This window comes from Paroedura picta, chromosome 2 (genome assembly GCF_049243985.1).
Source record: "Paroedura picta isolate Pp20150507F chromosome 2, Ppicta_v3.0, whole genome shotgun sequence".
Classification (NCBI taxonomy): Eukaryota; Metazoa; Chordata; class Lepidosauria; order Squamata; family Gekkonidae; genus Paroedura; species Paroedura picta.
The window spans coordinates 119,954,964-119,971,620 of NC_135370.1; the positions used below are offsets into that span (position 1 = coordinate 119,954,964).

General features: G+C 45.3%; 1 protein-coding gene across 1 annotated transcript; it reads left to right on the top strand.

Annotated features, from left to right (window-relative positions):
• The first annotated feature begins 978 nt into the window (after nt 1-978).
• On the top strand, nt 979-2,453 carry C2H11orf96 (chromosome 2 C11orf96 homolog). The gene has a single exon (XM_077322231.1). It carries the CDS (start codon nt 1,389-1,391, stop codon nt 1,767-1,769), a length of 381 nt encoding a protein of 126 aa, XP_077178346.1. The 5' UTR covers nt 979-1,388; the 3' UTR covers nt 1,770-2,453.
• The last annotated feature ends 14,204 nt before the right edge of the window (nt 2,454-16,657 follow it).

Consider the following 16,657-nt stretch of genomic DNA (forward strand, 5'->3'; position numbering starts at 1 on the left):
ATTATTATTATTATTATTATTATTATTATTATTATCTTTCGATTTATTGCCTGCCACTCCCTTACGGCTCGTGGCGGGTTACAACATTTTAAACCCCCAATAAAATCCATTAAAATCCCTCAACAACAATTACAATATAACATTATCGGTTAGCAAGCTAACCTGGCAAGATAGGCTAATCAACCTCCCCCTCCTACTACAAGCAGGTGGAGAGGGGATACTGATGGTACTAATCCCCAATCTCAATCCCAGGTCCCGGGTCCCGGGGGGGGGGGTATAGATGTTAGCCTCGGCTTTTGTAAGGACAAGTGAACCTGGACTTTTTGCCTGTCTTTCTGGTAGTGTCAAATGTGTCCCGAGGGCGTCCTAGGATGATTTATAACTCTGAGTACCTCGAGATTTGTGCATATGCGTTGCAATGAGGACCAAAGTACATGTTAAGCTCTGGCAGGCGAGTCCGCCGTGTCGGAGTCGTTTTGTAGGACGTGGTGGAGGGGTATGTGTCTCTCCCCAAAAGGTTTTCCAGTCTAAATCACACGCTGTTGCTGTTTCCACGCGGGGGGACGAGGGCGATTATACGGCAGGAGTGGGACGTGTGTCTGCGTCCAGCATCCTGCCTCAGTCCTCAGATGAGCAGCTCCAATACTGCAATTCAGTGGTGGGGGCGGGGATCAGTCAGCTTTTAGTCACGGATCTCCCGCCGGGTGTGTGCTTTGGCTCCTCGGTGTATCCCCTGCGCCTCTTCCCTCCTCCGTGCAAAGGGTCGCTCCGCAGAGCAGTTTGGTTTGAATGTATTCCCCAGGAAACTCCCCCCCCACCCCGGCTGGGGGTGATGCACTGACAGGTCCCTCCTCCGCTTCGCCTTCCGGAGTCGTTCTTCTCTGTTCTCTGCGGGGGCGTCGTCGTTCCTTCCATCATAACAATATTTTGGGCGGGCGGGGGGAGCCCTCCACGTCAGGCGGAAGGGAAGCCGCCTCATCTTCTGTAAATGGTCCGCCTTGTCATCTGAGCATGCTCTCGGGTGGGCAGGCGAGGCGGGTATATAAACCAGGGGACTCGGCGCCCAGAGCACAAGTCAGCAGGCGAGGCAGTCGGGAGCGGGCTTGGGTGCGGAGCAGGAGCAGGAGCAGGAGCAGGAGCAGGAGCAGGAGCAGGAGCAGGAGGCGGCGCTGCGCTGCGCTCTGCCCGGCCAGAAGCGGCCGCACTCCCCGGGCTCTTGCGGCGCGGCCGGGCATTCGCACAGGAGGCTTTCCCGCGCTTTTGCCGCCTCGTTCTCTCCCGCGGAGGAAGGCTCCCAAGGGCAGGGACTGGAGCCCCGCACCGGGCGGCAGGAGGTGGTCGACGCCGCGCGCCCCCCAGGCTCCCGCTTGTCCCCCTGGGCCACGACGATGGCCGCGGCCGCCGCAGCAGCCAAGCCCGCCGAGTTGATGGGCATCAGCTCGAGCTACCAGGCGGTCATGCCGCATTTCGTGTGCATCACCGAGGAGTACCCTCAGCCCATCCGGCCGGCCAAGCTGCCCAAAGGCAAGCTGCGCAGACCCCGCCAGTCGCGCTTCAAGACCCAGCCGGTGACCTTCGACGAGATCCAGGAGGTGGAAGAGGAAGGGGTCTCCCCCATGGAGGAGGAGAAAGCCAAGAAGTCCTTCCTGCAGTCCCTCGAGTGCCTCCGGAGGAGCACCCAGAACCTCAGCCTGCAGAGGGACAAGCTCAGCAGCTGCAGCCGCCTGAGGAACAGCCTGGACTCCAGCGACTCCGACTCGGCCCTCTGAAGGGGAGGGGCGCCGTGGCTTGGCTTGGCCTGGCCTGGCCTGGCCTCCTGGGCGCCCCCGGGACGGCCAAGCGCGGGGAGAGGCAGGCAAAGGACTTGGGCGGACTTGCCCCCGGCCCGCCCGCCCGCCCGCCCGCGCTTCTGTGCGGCGCTTCACAAACCCAGGAGAACTTCGCAGACGATCTCTTTCCAACCGGGCCGGACGATTTCTGAAACGGTTCGTGGCGATTGGCGTTTGGTTATCCCTCCTCGTCCCTGAACAGCTCTTGGACACTCGTGCTTGATTTTGTATCATAGATCCAAATTCTAACAGACGGGAGGACAAAGATTTGGAAGAGTGATCTTTGGACAGATGAGGTTTCTTTGCTTCCCCTTTCAAACCAAAAACCTCCAATAAAAAAATGAGTGTGAATGTTTTAGATTCAAAGAACAGTTTGCAAGTGAGGTCAGGATATTTTTTTAAAGAAAGTGCTTGTATGTATGTTCTACCTTGGCTGTTTTTTATTTAAGAAAAAATGCACATCCCTTTTCTAAAAAATTAAGATGTTTTATGAATGCAATCAACTGCTGGACTTTATATTTATTTTTGCATTTAAACTCTTGACTGCATTAATTTAATACGTTTCTACCTTGAACATCTGTAATTATTTCCACGAAAGAGAAATAAAAATATATTTGCACAGTCCCTTGGACTTTTTGATGCTGCTTTTTAATCTCTTTAGCTTTCTGGGGCTGGAGGTACTGTCAGGCTTTGAAAGGAGAACTTGCAATAAGCCTTAAATTCATTCTAGCTTGGCAAAACTGAGTTGGAATTCCTTTTCTCCCCAGCATGTTTAAGCATAATATATATATTTAAAAAAAACGACTTAAAACTGAAGCACCTTAGAATTTCTCTTAAACATAGTGCAAGGGGGGGGGGTGTTCTTGATAAATTAAATTCTGAAACAGTACAACAGTTTAATAGGCAAGGCAGGCACTTGAGAAGGGAAGCCACCACATGTGCTTATAGGCAGAGATGTTTCTTCCTATCTTGGGGAACTAAGAAGGATTCTGTCTTCCACACTCTAAACTTAGAGTCTCGTTTCAGACTACTACATTTGGATTGGAAGCATGTAAATAGCAAATTCAAACGTAAGATGCGGAGATTTAAAAATGACTGCTGTTGCTCCCCTTTCTTAAATGTAAAAATACTAAGATCTGTTTTTCACCTCCCAACTTTTTTCCCCCTAGGAAAACACTGGGCTGAGTCAATTTACCAAATAGTATCCAGGTGGGCTTTAAATTTGGTGGTCCTCTAGAAGCTGGGCATCTCTAGAAGCCTCTTACGTTAAGGAATGGAATGAAGCCTGTCAAGTGAAAGATTGACTTCTGCTTATGGGGGTTTGGGGAGGGAACCTGGCATGATAATGTCAAGGCAGATTTTACTGTCTTGCAGTGCTCAAGAATTTATTTTTGACAAGTTGGAAATGGAAGTCAAGAATAAGATGCACTGGTGGCACTGAGGAATGCAAGGCCAGTTAAAAGGCAATACTGCAGAACTGGACATAGAGTGCACACTGGAGGTCCCTTCCAACAATGATTCTATGATTCTAGGAGCTACAGCTCAGGGCAAAAGCATGGTGTATAGGATACCTTATGCACAGTGGCAGATGCCAGGGCCAGATCTGAAGAACAATGGAACAGTATTTGGAAAATTGTATTTATACTGCAGTTGTTCAAAATACAAACTGTAAGAAACTCTTTAGGTTACTTTGCAGGGGAGGGGGGGACACACATAATCTGACATTCAAGGCATCTTAAAATCCAGCAAAGGCATCATGTTACAAAGCCACGCCCCCCATAGTAGTGAACCTTTTTTACTCTGTATGTTTTGTCATACCACTTACACATGAAGAAAACAAAACTGATATGCTAACCTGGAAACCAGTCTTGTATCTTCAATGCAGTATCTCTTGTTGAGTTCTTGTAAAATAACTGGATAGCTTTCATCAAGAAATCTCCAACATTAGTTGGGCTCTATGAAAGTGATTTTAATTAGAGGGGAGGTTTTGGGGTAGAGAGGTTATAGTTGCTCCTTTAGATCAACTCTGAATTCAGTAATATGTAATATCAGGGCAGGCTGATGACCTCTGACAACGTTTAGTGACAAAGGGAAATATTCAGGATCCTGTATCCTGGCCCTTCAAGTTATATGACTTAGCAGATTTCTCACTGTTAAAAGTCCAACTACACATTCCGCTGCCTTATGTTTGAATGATAATAAAGCTAAAGCTTTTAATTTGGCAGCATTAAAAGGAGGCTGTTTACCTGCTGTGCTCGTATATAGCTGGGATGCCATCCGCTACTGGGTAGGAAAATCTGTTCTTCCAGACTGCAGACAAAAATGCAGCATTAGGTTATGACATCCCCTGCAGGAAAAGAAGTTACGTTTTGTTTATACTTGCAATAACTCTATTTGAAACCTGGTTGGGAACTGATTGTGATGGGGGGATGCGAGAGAACCAGTATAGAACTCCATGTTCCTGCAGGATGAAAACTGCATTTTAAGTTACTTATTATCCACACCCATAACTATTACATTTAGCATCTCTTTTAGACTAAAGGTAACTGTTGAGTAACATATGTTCATTTATTTAAATATATGCAGATGAAATGTTTCATATCATTTACAAAAGGAGGGCGGACTGTGGCCCAGGGGGGGAGTCTTTGCATGCAGAGGGTCCCAAATTTGATCCCCAGCAGTAGGAGATGTGGAGGGTCTCTGGAACCCTGGGCAATGCGGTTGGCCTGAGTAGAAGGTACTGACCTTGAGGGACTGGTGATCTGAATCAGGATGAGGCAGCTTTATGTAGTAAAAATGGTCTGGTGTTAAATCTAACAAGGCTGATTTAAAATAGGTATGCTTGCTGGTATGGAGGGATGTCCCTGTGGTGCCTATAGCAAATGTACAGCAGAGAAAGTCTACATATTTTCTAATCACTGCAGCACCATGATGAATGAAAGCTTCGATTAACTATGCAACTTTTTTCTTACCATAAAACTCAAGGACTCTGTATGAGCTAATAGTCCATAATCCTTTGTCCATAATTATCAGATTTGCAATTGTGGATAAAGAATATTTCCCCAAAGCATTAGACAAGTTGGAGAGTGAGTAACCCGCCCAAGGTCATCTGGGATGTGTCATAATACCATAGAGATTGGAACCTAGTTCGCTGGATCTTAGCCACTCTAACCAGTATATATGCTGGCCTCCTTTATAGGAAATTAGGCTGGTGCAGCATTCAGACAAATTCCAACAAGTTCCAGCTCCTTATATTAAAAAAAAATTAAGCAAATACACTGTAAATCTTCAGTCCCAGTCTCAAAGGAGGTTGGGAAACATTTGACTCCTTACCAAAGACCTCTGAGTAAATCTATCAGTCATGACATAGGAGGGGTTTTTATGTGGATTAAAAACTGGTTAAATGACAGGAAGCAAAGAACAGGAATCAATAAACAGCTCTCACAATGGAGGGAAGTAAGCAATGATTGCTATTGGGGCTGGTACTGTTTCATTTATTCATAAATGATCTGGAACTAGGGGTGCGTGGTAGTGTGGTCAAGTGCTCAGATGACACCTAATTATTCAGGGTTACAAAAACCAAGGCTGACTAAAGAACTCCCAAAGGCCCTCTACAAAGTGAGTGGTTGACAGTATAGCAAATTAAGTTCAATGTGGGTATGTATAAGACAGCCTTTCTCAACTTTTTTTTACTACTGAACCCCCCCTGAAACATACTTCAGGCTAAGTCACCCCAGAAGTGGTGAAATCGTGCAGAATATGGTTGAGAAGAATATGGTTGAGGTGTACAGGCCCACCCAGGATCCCTTTCCTTACCACCTCCTCCAAGCTCCATCATATGGTCATATAACTGAATAAACGTTTAACAATTTGTGAAAAAATTCTCACCCATTCAGGAAACTCTTCAAGACCATCAAGAAACCCCAGGGTCACTGGGACAAAGAATTGCAGCTTCATCATACCACATTAAAACTGCATGATTCTTCTGATGACATGCTGCTCTGGTTGGCCCTCACTGGGAGACATGTCCTCAATAGGGTGACAAAAAAACAGGGAACCTTGTGGCAAAATTCAGAAGAGATCATATGCAAACCACAAAGAACCTCAAAACTATACAAATGGAAAAAATATACATAGAATTTTAATAACATTATTCAAACTCTTCAAAACAATTCTCATATCCAAAATACTCAATTAGTAATCAAGGATCATGTAAAAATCACAAGAGTACAATGTTGCGTAATGTCTCCTCACAATCCTTATCCATTGTTCCTCTTAATATATGGGAAACAGCCCTGGGGGCGGAGAGCGTCCTGGCTGTCCGAGTCAGAACAGGGCCAATCACCCTGATTGGCCCTGCACCTACAGCTCCTGCCCTCCCTCCCTGGACACTAGCCACTTTGCTCTCAGACACTGCAGGAGCCAGCAAGAGAGAGAGACACAGAGAGCCTTGCCAAACCGCAAATCAGCCCTGATTACCTGCTATGTCTCCTGCTGTGAGGGAGAGAGAGACAGAGAGATATACATAACTTCCAAGAGTACAAAGTTGCAAAAAGTCTCCTCACAGTTAATCACAAAGTGTATACATAACTCACAACAGGACCCAGGAGCTCAGCCTGTTTCACATCCACTTCTGCAGGGGAATATATAGAGGAACAAACAACTGAATGAGGCCTTTATTTAAATATAAAATTGATTGTATTAATTGAGAAAAGCAACCAAAAGCTTCGCTGTCTGTCTGTGCTGCACTTTGACTAAGTTACTGTCTGACCTTGTATGTAGAGAATCCTTCACCGGCTATCAGTAAGGACGATAAACATTGTGTTTCTCCAGGGTGACAGCACCCCCCCACTGATGGCCAATCCGAGGCTCTTCCCCACTCTCATCCTCCTTTTCCTGCTTTACCATGCTGCTTCTTGGCACTTGCTGTGAGGAGGAAGAACCACCGTGAGGTAAGCCCAGGAGCTGGGATTGGCTTTCCAGGCATACTCTACCACGGCTGCCTGTGCTCTCTGCCCTCCTGGCCACCAGAATATCAGGGAAGGTCCTCCAAGCACCCATGCTGCTCTCTTTGGCCTCTTGGCCACCAGAAGAAGGCAAGAAAGGACGAACTGGACACATTCCGCACCAACTGCACCACTCTTGCTTTCTCCTGGCCATTGGGGAAGGGCAGGGAAGGCTGGTGGGGCATGTTCTGCACTGCCTGTGCTGCTCCGCGCAACCTCCTGCCCTTTGGTGGAGGGCATGAAAGGCTGAACAAGTGCACTCCATGCTGGCCATGCCACTTTCACTGGACTCCTAGCTGCCATGGAAGGGCAGCAAAGGCTGTCTGAGCATCGTCTGTAGCAGTTGTGCTACTCTCCTACCCACCAGGAGAGCTGCAGGGGGCACCAGGATCCCCAGACTGTTTTAAAACAGGCTTTCTTACTAGTACCACATTAAAAGTGCATGGTCCTTCTGATAACATGCCGGTATTCCGATTGGCTCTCACTGGGGGACATGCCTCCAATAGGGCAAGGGCACTCCCCCACTGATCACCAATCAAAGGGTCTTCCCCACCCCAGTCCTCCTCCTCCTCTTCCTTCTTGCTGCTTCACAGCACTTGCCGTGAGGCAGAAGAGCCACCATGTGGTAAGCCCAGGAGCTAGGAATGGCCATCCAAGCATTTTCTGCCATGCTTGCCTCATGCTCCCCCCCCCCCCCCGGCCACATGCTCCATGCCATCCACACCACTGTTTCAAGATTGTTGTATTGTTTGACGTTCTCTGGCCTTGTTGGGTTACTTTAGAATAATATGTGTGTGCTGTGCATCTATTGAGTGGTGCCTGCATCATTCAATGTCATTCTTCCCTCATTCATTGGATTTATTGCTGAGATGAAACTGATAAGCTTTGGTTCTCATGCAAGTCTGCTTTTTATAAGCTGACTGCTATGATAACCTTCTGTGCTGATGTGCACATCACCCAGGTGTTTTAAAGGAGGAGGTGCAGCAGCCAAACTATCTTCTCCTTGCACCGTGGTCAACCCAATTCTTTTTCGTGAGGACTGTGGATTAGGATTTGTACTGCTGAATGCTAAACTGCAGAAGAGACACACACTTTAACAGGTCATCAAAATGAATTGTTATAGGAACACAAAACAAAGGAACCAGCTCTTTAAAAGCCTGGCTTAAATGTTCTCTGGTGCTTGTATATAAGTGTATTTTGCATTCATTTGAAAACACAGAGAACTCCTCTTCATTTCCCTTTTTTCAAACCTAAACAGCTTTAGCCTGATGCTGAATTCAAACCAAACAAGATCTTCCTTGGTAATTTATGGCTTTCTTTCTCCAACTGTGACTGTCTCTTTTCCCCCCAAATATTTGCATAGAAGAGGCTGAAGTTATTTATTAGGATTTGGCCAGAGGGGATGTTTTCTTTGTGTCTGATTTAAAACCCCTTTCTTATTTAATCCCTCTGAAGAAAACCACCTTTCTTGGGAAGGAAGCAGGAAAGCAAAGTGGGTGAGGAGGCAGAGGAACCACAGGAGAGGAGAAAGAGCACTGCTTCTTGCAAAAGGAGATTTCAAAACAGCTCAAAGCATATTATTTATTTGCTCGTTTCTGTTGATCTTGAGTCCTGGCAATTGTGCCTCTGAAAACTTTATGAGCTTCTCAGCTCTTATGCTCTTCCCAGAGAACTCTGCAGGAACACCAGGCTTCCCAGGGCCATTTCTCAGCACAGTTCTTAAGACAGGAATTTGGGGATGACCTCAGCCAGGAATTTGGGGGTGATCTTTGTTGCCTCTCTCTCCATGGAGGCTCAGATCACTAATGTAGCCCGGACAGTGTTTTTCCACCTTAGCCAAGTATGGCTTTTAGCACCCTGTGATTCGTGCAACGGACACTTCCAGGTTAGACTACTGTAACTCGCTCTACAGGGGCCTTCCCTTGGCTTTGATCTGCAAACTGCAGCTGGTACAAAACGCTGCAGCAAAGGTCCTCACTACAACACAATGGAGGACCCAGATTCAGCTGGTGCTAAAACACCTGCACTGCTTACCAGTCTGCTTCTGAGTCAAGTTCAAGGTTTTGGTTTTAATCTTCAAGGCTATACGTGGCCTGGCTCTTTCCTATCTGTGGGACCACTTGTCTGCTTATGCCCCCCGCAGAGCACTTTGCTCTGAGGGTATGAATCTATTGGTGGTCCTGGGTCCCCAGGACATTTGCCTAGCTTGGTGAAATGAGCTTCCAGGAGAGGTGTGGGCCCCAACGGAGCTATCAATATCCCACAGCGCCTGTAAGACGGAGCTCTTCCGCCAGGCTTTTGTATGAGGCTGGGGAGGAAGAGCTGTCCCGGGTTCTACAAACTGGAGGTCCTGCCTAGTTGAAGGCCTGTGTGAGATCACCTGGTTGGGCCAGAGTATGGATGCATTCGGGGTTGGTGATCTATTGACCGGGACAGGGGAGGGGTGTTGGTTCTGCCATCCACTGGAGTTTTTAGATTGTATTGTTATTTATCGGGGATTAATTAAGGGGTTTTTATGGAGATGCTTGTATTTTTATCTTTTGTAAGCCACCTTGGGCCAACTTTGTTGGGAGGGGTAGGATATAAATTAAATACTAAATAAATAGGTAAAGGTATCCCCTGTGCAAGCACCGAGTCATGTCTGACCCTTGGGGTGACGCCCTCTAGCGTTTTCATGGCAGACTCAATACGGGGTGGTTTGCCAGTGCCTTCCCCAGTCATGACCGTTTACCCCCCAGCAAGCTGGGTACTCATTTTACGACCTCGGAAGGATGGAAGGCTGAGTCAACCTTGAGCCGGCTGCTGGGATTGAACTCCCAGCCTTATGGGCAAAGCTTTCAGACGGCTGCCTTACCACTCTGCGCCACAAGAGGCTCTAATAAATAAATAATCATAGATAAAAACCCAGGTTCTTCTTATACTTTAAAATAAATGCTGGGTGTGTTTGCTGTTTCATTTTAATCCATACTCTACCCCTATCCAGAAATGGTTACCTTTTATTATGGATCAACAGAAATACCCCAAGTCATCTGTGATCTTATTCCTTCTCATAATTTTCTTATATGCCATATAGGATTGCTAACAGATCTGAAAAAATATATGTCCTGTCTGGCTAAATGTGTAGAAATGGGCAGCTGAAGTTTTTCATGCCATGGAGGTAAATAAAATCACCTAGTCAATGACTTCCTATTAAGCTTTTATTAAAGGGACAGGACATTTTTTCCTCCAGGCAGTTGGCAACCCCTGTGGTTGAACGTTATTATTTTTATTGGGCAGATGGGACAGTTTGCTGAGAGACCATATCTTCTTTAATAATGTCGCTAATTATTGCCCTGACTCTAATCTGGACTTCCTAGTCAAAGTTATTGAGAGAGCAGTAGTAGACCAACTCCAGGTCTTCTTGGATAACTCATCTGCACTGGAGTCTTTTCAATCTGGTTGCAGACCAGGCTGTGGGAAAGAGATGGCTCTTCTGGCTTTCATTAACAACCTCCATCTAACAGTAGACAAAAGTCAGGCCACATTGTTGCTCCTCCTGGATTTATTGACTACCTTTGACACAGTGAACCTGGTCATTTTGTTGTGGTGCGTAGAGGAAGAAGTAGGCATCTGGGATTGTGTGTTGGACTGGTTCAAATTATTCCCCATGGACCTGACTCAAGAAATTGACATTGGAAACCAGTTATCATTATGTGACACCTATCCTTTGGGATCCCACATGGTGCAATCCTATCCTCCATGCTCTTCAGTTTTATGTTAAGCCCTCAGCCCTTGCTCATAGCTACAGGGATGCAAAAAGGGGCACTGTCCCATTAATCATTTGTCATGCCTCCCCAATCTGCACTTGGGGTTAACGTCAAATCTGTCACTAATCTTCCCTGTGTTTATTCTGTAAAAAAAGGAAGGAGCTGAGGTAAAAAGGTGAAAATCCTGCTTTAAATTTTCCGAGAGTGAGAGTCTTACTTTTAAAAGGGGGGAGGGGGGATAAAATCATGTTGGAGTAAAATGGAAAGAGACAGGGCATTTCCGCACATTGCCCGAAATAGCAAAACACCTGCTGAATAGCAAAGCACAATAGTTTATCATGCCTCACCGGCCCTCCACACCTTATAGTTGTCTCACCTTTTTCAGTCATCTTTTCATGCGTTTTTGCCCTCCTTATTGCAGCTTGAAAAGACAGAAGAGAGAACAATGCACTTTAAACTTGTCACACTTTGGCCTGTCAATCACTTTAGGCAACTAATCCCTTCTGGGCATATCTTACTGCTGTTTAAAGGTCCAGTAATGGCCACAATTTTTTTAAAATTAATAATTATTAGTTGCAATGCGTATGCACATAATCATAGAGGCATAGGGTTTTTGAGTCCAATTTCAACAATACACAGATTTACTAGTTTTAGGCAGATGTAACATTGATCTAACCTCCACGCCTCCATGACACACTCACGGTCACCTGAATAAAGCCACCAGGAAGCACACCTGTTGGCTATTGCTCTTTGTCTGCTTCATCTGAGTGGCCATCTCTAGAGCAAATTCGAAATGCAGAATCTCCTGCTCGCGCTGCTGTCTCAGATCTACATTCTCATGGGACGAGTTTATGCCACCTTCTTGCAAATCAGGGTGGACACAGCCATGTTCCATGAGAGGATGTTGATGGTACAGAGTAAGGTTTATCCTTGCAGATCCTTTCCCACCTGTGCCCTGCAAAGCCAAACCATGAGTCTCTCCAGGAGGGCTTGCAGGGCAGCAAGACTCAGAAGGCTCAGAAGCAAGCAAAGAAAAAGAGAGAATGGGATAGAACTCCACAACAGTGGGCAGATCAGGGATTATGCATGGTTGCTTGACCTTATGTTTGTTCACTTAGAAAAGAATCCTACCCACAACCTGATCCTATACATTTTATTTATTTATAGGCTACCATTCTCACTGAGGGTCAAAATGGATTACACAGTGTACATCAATGCAATCACTCAGATGTTGTTGTTGTTAGGTGCGAAGTCGTGTCTGACCCATTACGAACCCATGGAGAATGATCCTCTAGGCCTTCCTGTCCTCTACCATTCCCCGGAGTCCATTTAAGTTTGCACCAACTGCTTCAGTGACTCCATCCAGCCACCTCATTCTCTGTCGCCCCCTTCTTCTTTTGCCCTTGATCGCTCCCAGAATTAGGCTCTTCTCCAGGGAGTCCTTCCTTCTCATGAGGTGGCCAAAGTATTTGAGTTTCATCTTCAGGATCTGGACTTCTAAGGAGCAGGCAGGGCTGATCTCCTCTAGGACTGACCGGTTTGTTCGCCTTGCAGTCCAAGGGACTCGCAAGAGTCTTCTCCAGCACCAGAGTTCAAAATCCTCAATTCTTTGATGCTCAGCCTTCCTTATGGCCCAACTTTCGCAGCCATACATTGCAACTGGGAATACCATAGCCTTGACTAAATGCACTTTTGTTGGCTGCTTTTTAGGATGCTATCTAGATTTGTCATAGCTTTCCTCCCCAGGAGCAAGCATCTTTTAATTTCTTTGCTGCAGTCCCCATCTGCAGTGATCTTGGAGCCCAGGAAAATAAAATCTGTCACTATCTCCATTTCTTCCCCATCTATTTGCCAGGAATTGAGAGGGCCGGATGCCATGATCTTTGTTTTCTTGATGTTAAGCCAACTTTTGCACTTTCCTCCTTCACCCGCATCAACAGGCTCTTTAGTTCCTCTTCACTTTCTGCCATTAGAGTGGTATCATCTGCATATCTGAGGTTGTTGATATTTCTCCCTGCAATCTTGATCCCAATTTGTGACTCCTCTAATCCCGCCTTTCTCATGATGTGCTCCGCATACAATTTAAATAGGCAAGGCAACAGTATACAGGCTTGCCGAACTCCTTTCTCAATTTTGAACCAATCAGTGATTCCATGTTCAGTTCTCACTGTTGCTTCTTGACCTGCATATAAGTTTCTCAAGAGACAAATAAGATGCTCTGGTATTCCTATCTCTTTAAGAACTTGCCACAATTTGTTGTGCTCCACACAATCAAGGGCTTTAGCATAGTCAATGAAGCAGAAGTAGATGTTCTTCTGAAACTCCCTAGCTTTCTCCATGATCCAGCGTATGTTGGCAATTTGATCTCTAGTTCCTCTGCCTCTTCGAAATCCTGCCTGTACTTCTGGAAGTTCTCGGTCCACATATTGCTGGAGCCTAGCTTGTAGGATTTTGAGCATAACTTTGTTAGCATGAGAAATGAGTGCAATGGTGCTGTAGTTTGAACATTCTTTGGCATTGCCCTTCTTTGGGACTGGAATGTAAACTGACCTTTTCCAATCCTGTGGCCATTGTTGAATTTTCCAAATTTGCTGGCATATTAAGTGTAGCACTTTTACTTCATCGTCTTTTAAGATTTTGAATAGTTCAACTGGAATAGTTCAACTGGAACAACAGTAGGGTAGCACAGTACAAAAGGTTTCACAAACTTACTTGGGTATATTATTGGGGACTGTGTATAGTTTGCTGTGTGCTAGATTCTGTTGTATAATTTTGCATCATATAATGTGTCATGTTTACACACTTTGCTTCAATTCTGTTTTTTAGACTTCTGGTTGGTTCTATAACCCATTTCATTGTTTAGTGAATGTTTCATCTTGTTGATTGTACAAACTCACTTTGTGTAATCCATCTTGAGTTCCAGTGAGAAAGATTGACTACATACAATGTAAATAAAATGGTCCTTGACTGAGTATATGGATGAATCCAGATCCTTAGGAAGTAAGAAAGTAATCCTATACGTACATGGCTGACAATATACCTGTTTCCCAGAGGTGAGTAAATGAACCTGGAATCATATTAAATATTTTCTCTCCTGGGATATGGTATGCTATTTCTAAAGATGGCTTTAATAGGATTGTTAATTGGCTAGAAAGTGGTAGGGGACCAGCTTGCCTTGTTCATTTACCTTTAATAGAAGGTGGATGTGCAGAAATTAACAGGTCAACTTCTCAAAGAACAGAGATAAACATCATCATTGTCACCTCCTAATGTCTATACATCAAGCGGTCTTCAGGCACAGCTATTGAGACCAGCTGAAATGCTGACAACCCTGAAACTATAATATCTGAAACCAACCACATTGGCACTGGATCCTGACAGTTAATAGGATGTCAGGGGACTTTGGATCTGTCTGCAAAAGCAAACACTTAAATCAGGGCAGGCAAGACAATACTATTTTAAATCCTCAGAAATCCAAGGTACCCAAGCATGAGAAACTATACATTGGTATGTAGCGACGCTGCTGGAACTCAAGTGTTGTCTAGGAACAGAACTGCAGCATCAGAACGAAAAGAAATATGGGGGGGGGGGGAGACAGAAAGGAAGTGGTCTTAAAAAAAAGCCACCCACTGAAGAAAACTGTAAATGACTCATCTGCTGCTATATAGTAAAAACATTTAAAAAATAGAGTGGCACCTAGATTACAGAGAGCTGGCTAATTCGTAATAGCTGCCCAGTTTCTGAACAAAGGTAACAGTAAGGGACTATGACTGAGCACTGCTGAAGGACTCATGAGGACAGCATCCCTTTCTCATCCTTTGCACAAACTTTCCAAATAACTGTTTAACAAGGGAAAGTCCCCCCCCCTTCCCCTTAGTCCAGTCCTATGATACGGATGGAGCAGTTTTATCACCTCACCAGAAGCAAACTTTTTCATTTTCATTTTGGACAGCAGGTTGTTGAACAAAAGTTGGTGGGTAATCCTTTTCACAGCATAGGGATATGGATTATTATCTGCTAGAGCCGTGGTTCTCAACCTTCCTAATGCCATGACCCTTTAATACAGTTCCTCATGATGTGGTGACCCCCAACCATAAAATTATGCAAGTGTTCTTTCACAGAAATGAAACCGAAACTGCCCAATGGCAGGAAGATTCATTGTTCATAATTGTATATAAATTGTTAGTCCCCCTGGGGTTTCTCAGTTCAGTTCTGCCTCTTGTCCCACTATGCCGATCTTGCTCTTTTCTGCTGCTCCAGACAGATGAATGCTCTCTCGATCAACCCTGCAAGGATGTTGTGTGGATGGTGCCCCCTGGCCAGCTGCTTGCCCTGCCATGACCCCTGTGAAATGGTCATTTGACCCCCAAAGGGTCCCTGCCCCCAGATTGTGAACCACTGTGCTAGAGTCTGTTTACCCAGTTCTGTTACATATGGCTGCATTTGGGTGGTTGAAAAGATGACAGCCCCATCTTTGTATATCTAGATCTGCAGACTGGGGCCATGACTTCTCAAAACAGGTAGTGCTGCAAATTTGGAGTACTCCCCCCGGTTTGCAGAAAAATTTGAAAACTTTAAAAAAAATACATGGGCTGGGGGGAGGGGAGAGATAAAATACATTTTAAAAATACATTTAAAAATACATGGGGGGGGTAGGTTGCCAATAAACCTGCCTCTTCCTTTATTGGACACCTAATTATGGCCTTCCTCTTTGACACTGAGGGTACAGGAAGAGGTTTCGGCAGGCCTGGTGGTGGAGACTGGGAGCTGTTTAGGGCCTGGTTGCAGTCATGGGGGGAGGGGGAATAAAAGTAACAGGGGGAAGGGATTCCTTCCTGTGACTATTGTGGATTGCCACTTATGGGACTAATATGCAAGGAACCATTATGTGTTGCGTGTTTTGCAGTATGAAGTATGTCTATTTATTTTTTCTTTTGATTTCTATCCCACCATTTTCCACAGACTCGTGGTGGGTTACATAAAACAGATAACCCCCCCCAATGAAACCAATCAAAACCCCTTAACTTGCATAACACAAGAAAGTGGCATAGTCTCCATTCCTCCCCCATCTTCAGCCAACCACCACATGATGGTACAACACTGGCCGGAGGAGGGGCCCCAGTTGTTCTTGACCCTGGCCTCAACCAAAGACCTGGCAGAAGAGCTCTGTTTTGCAGGTGCTAAGCACTGAGTGGCACTTAGGCCATGAGACACACTCCTCCTTTAAGGCCTTACCAGAAATATTAAGTGGAATAGATGAGATGAGCACTGCTGGATCAGATCAATTGTCCATCTAGTCCAGTAGCTTGCTTCACACAGTAGCCAAACAAAAGAAAAAACAAATCATGTGGCTAAATCTATGTCTTAGGAGCACAATGAAGAAAGGGTAAATGAAAAGTCTCTTTGCTGTCTCCTTTAAACAATGATGAAAGTTGATGCTGTAAGCTGAACAAGGTTCTGGTATATGCTTGTTTCACAGATATTTCCTTAGCAGTAAAGCCTATAAAGCATAGAAAACAGCTCTAAGAAGGAACCAAGTTCAAAGTTCTAGCTTTGAGGTGCTGCAGCCTGTTAGTGCATCTGTCCTCCTCCCCAAGGAGACCTGGAGCTGGTCAGAATTTGCTGGCTCAGTCAGTTTGTCCAGGAAGGATAGATGAGAGACAACATTGTCAAGAGGATAGAGAGACAGACTTTGAAGTTGGAAACCCACGCTTTAAATTTCTTTGTGGCTATAAATCTACTGATAGGCTTTGGGACAAGCTATCATCTCTCAGCCTCCCATCAGCTTTCCATTATGTCAAATGGGAATATAATATACTTCCCAGCCTAATTGACCCAATCATCACACTCCATATAAGGCACTTTGGAGTATATACCTGGTTCTCTGCTTATTCCCACGTGACCACGCCTGCTTCCTTGCCTTCTTGTGCCATAGTATGAAGTAGTGCTTAACCACAGGCTCGTCCTGTTACACACTGCCAGTTACTAGAATTATATTTGCACTTAGTATTATTTCAAGTTTGTTCAGGCTCTACTTGGCTTGTTGATCAAAAAAAAAAAAAAAAGCCCCTGTGGA

Bases quoted from the DNA above. Each gene is read 5' to 3' on its own strand.
- C2H11orf96 (XM_077322231.1), top strand. From the start codon at position 1,389: ATGGCCGCGGCCGCCGCAGCAGCCAAGCCCGCCGAGTTGATGGGCATC.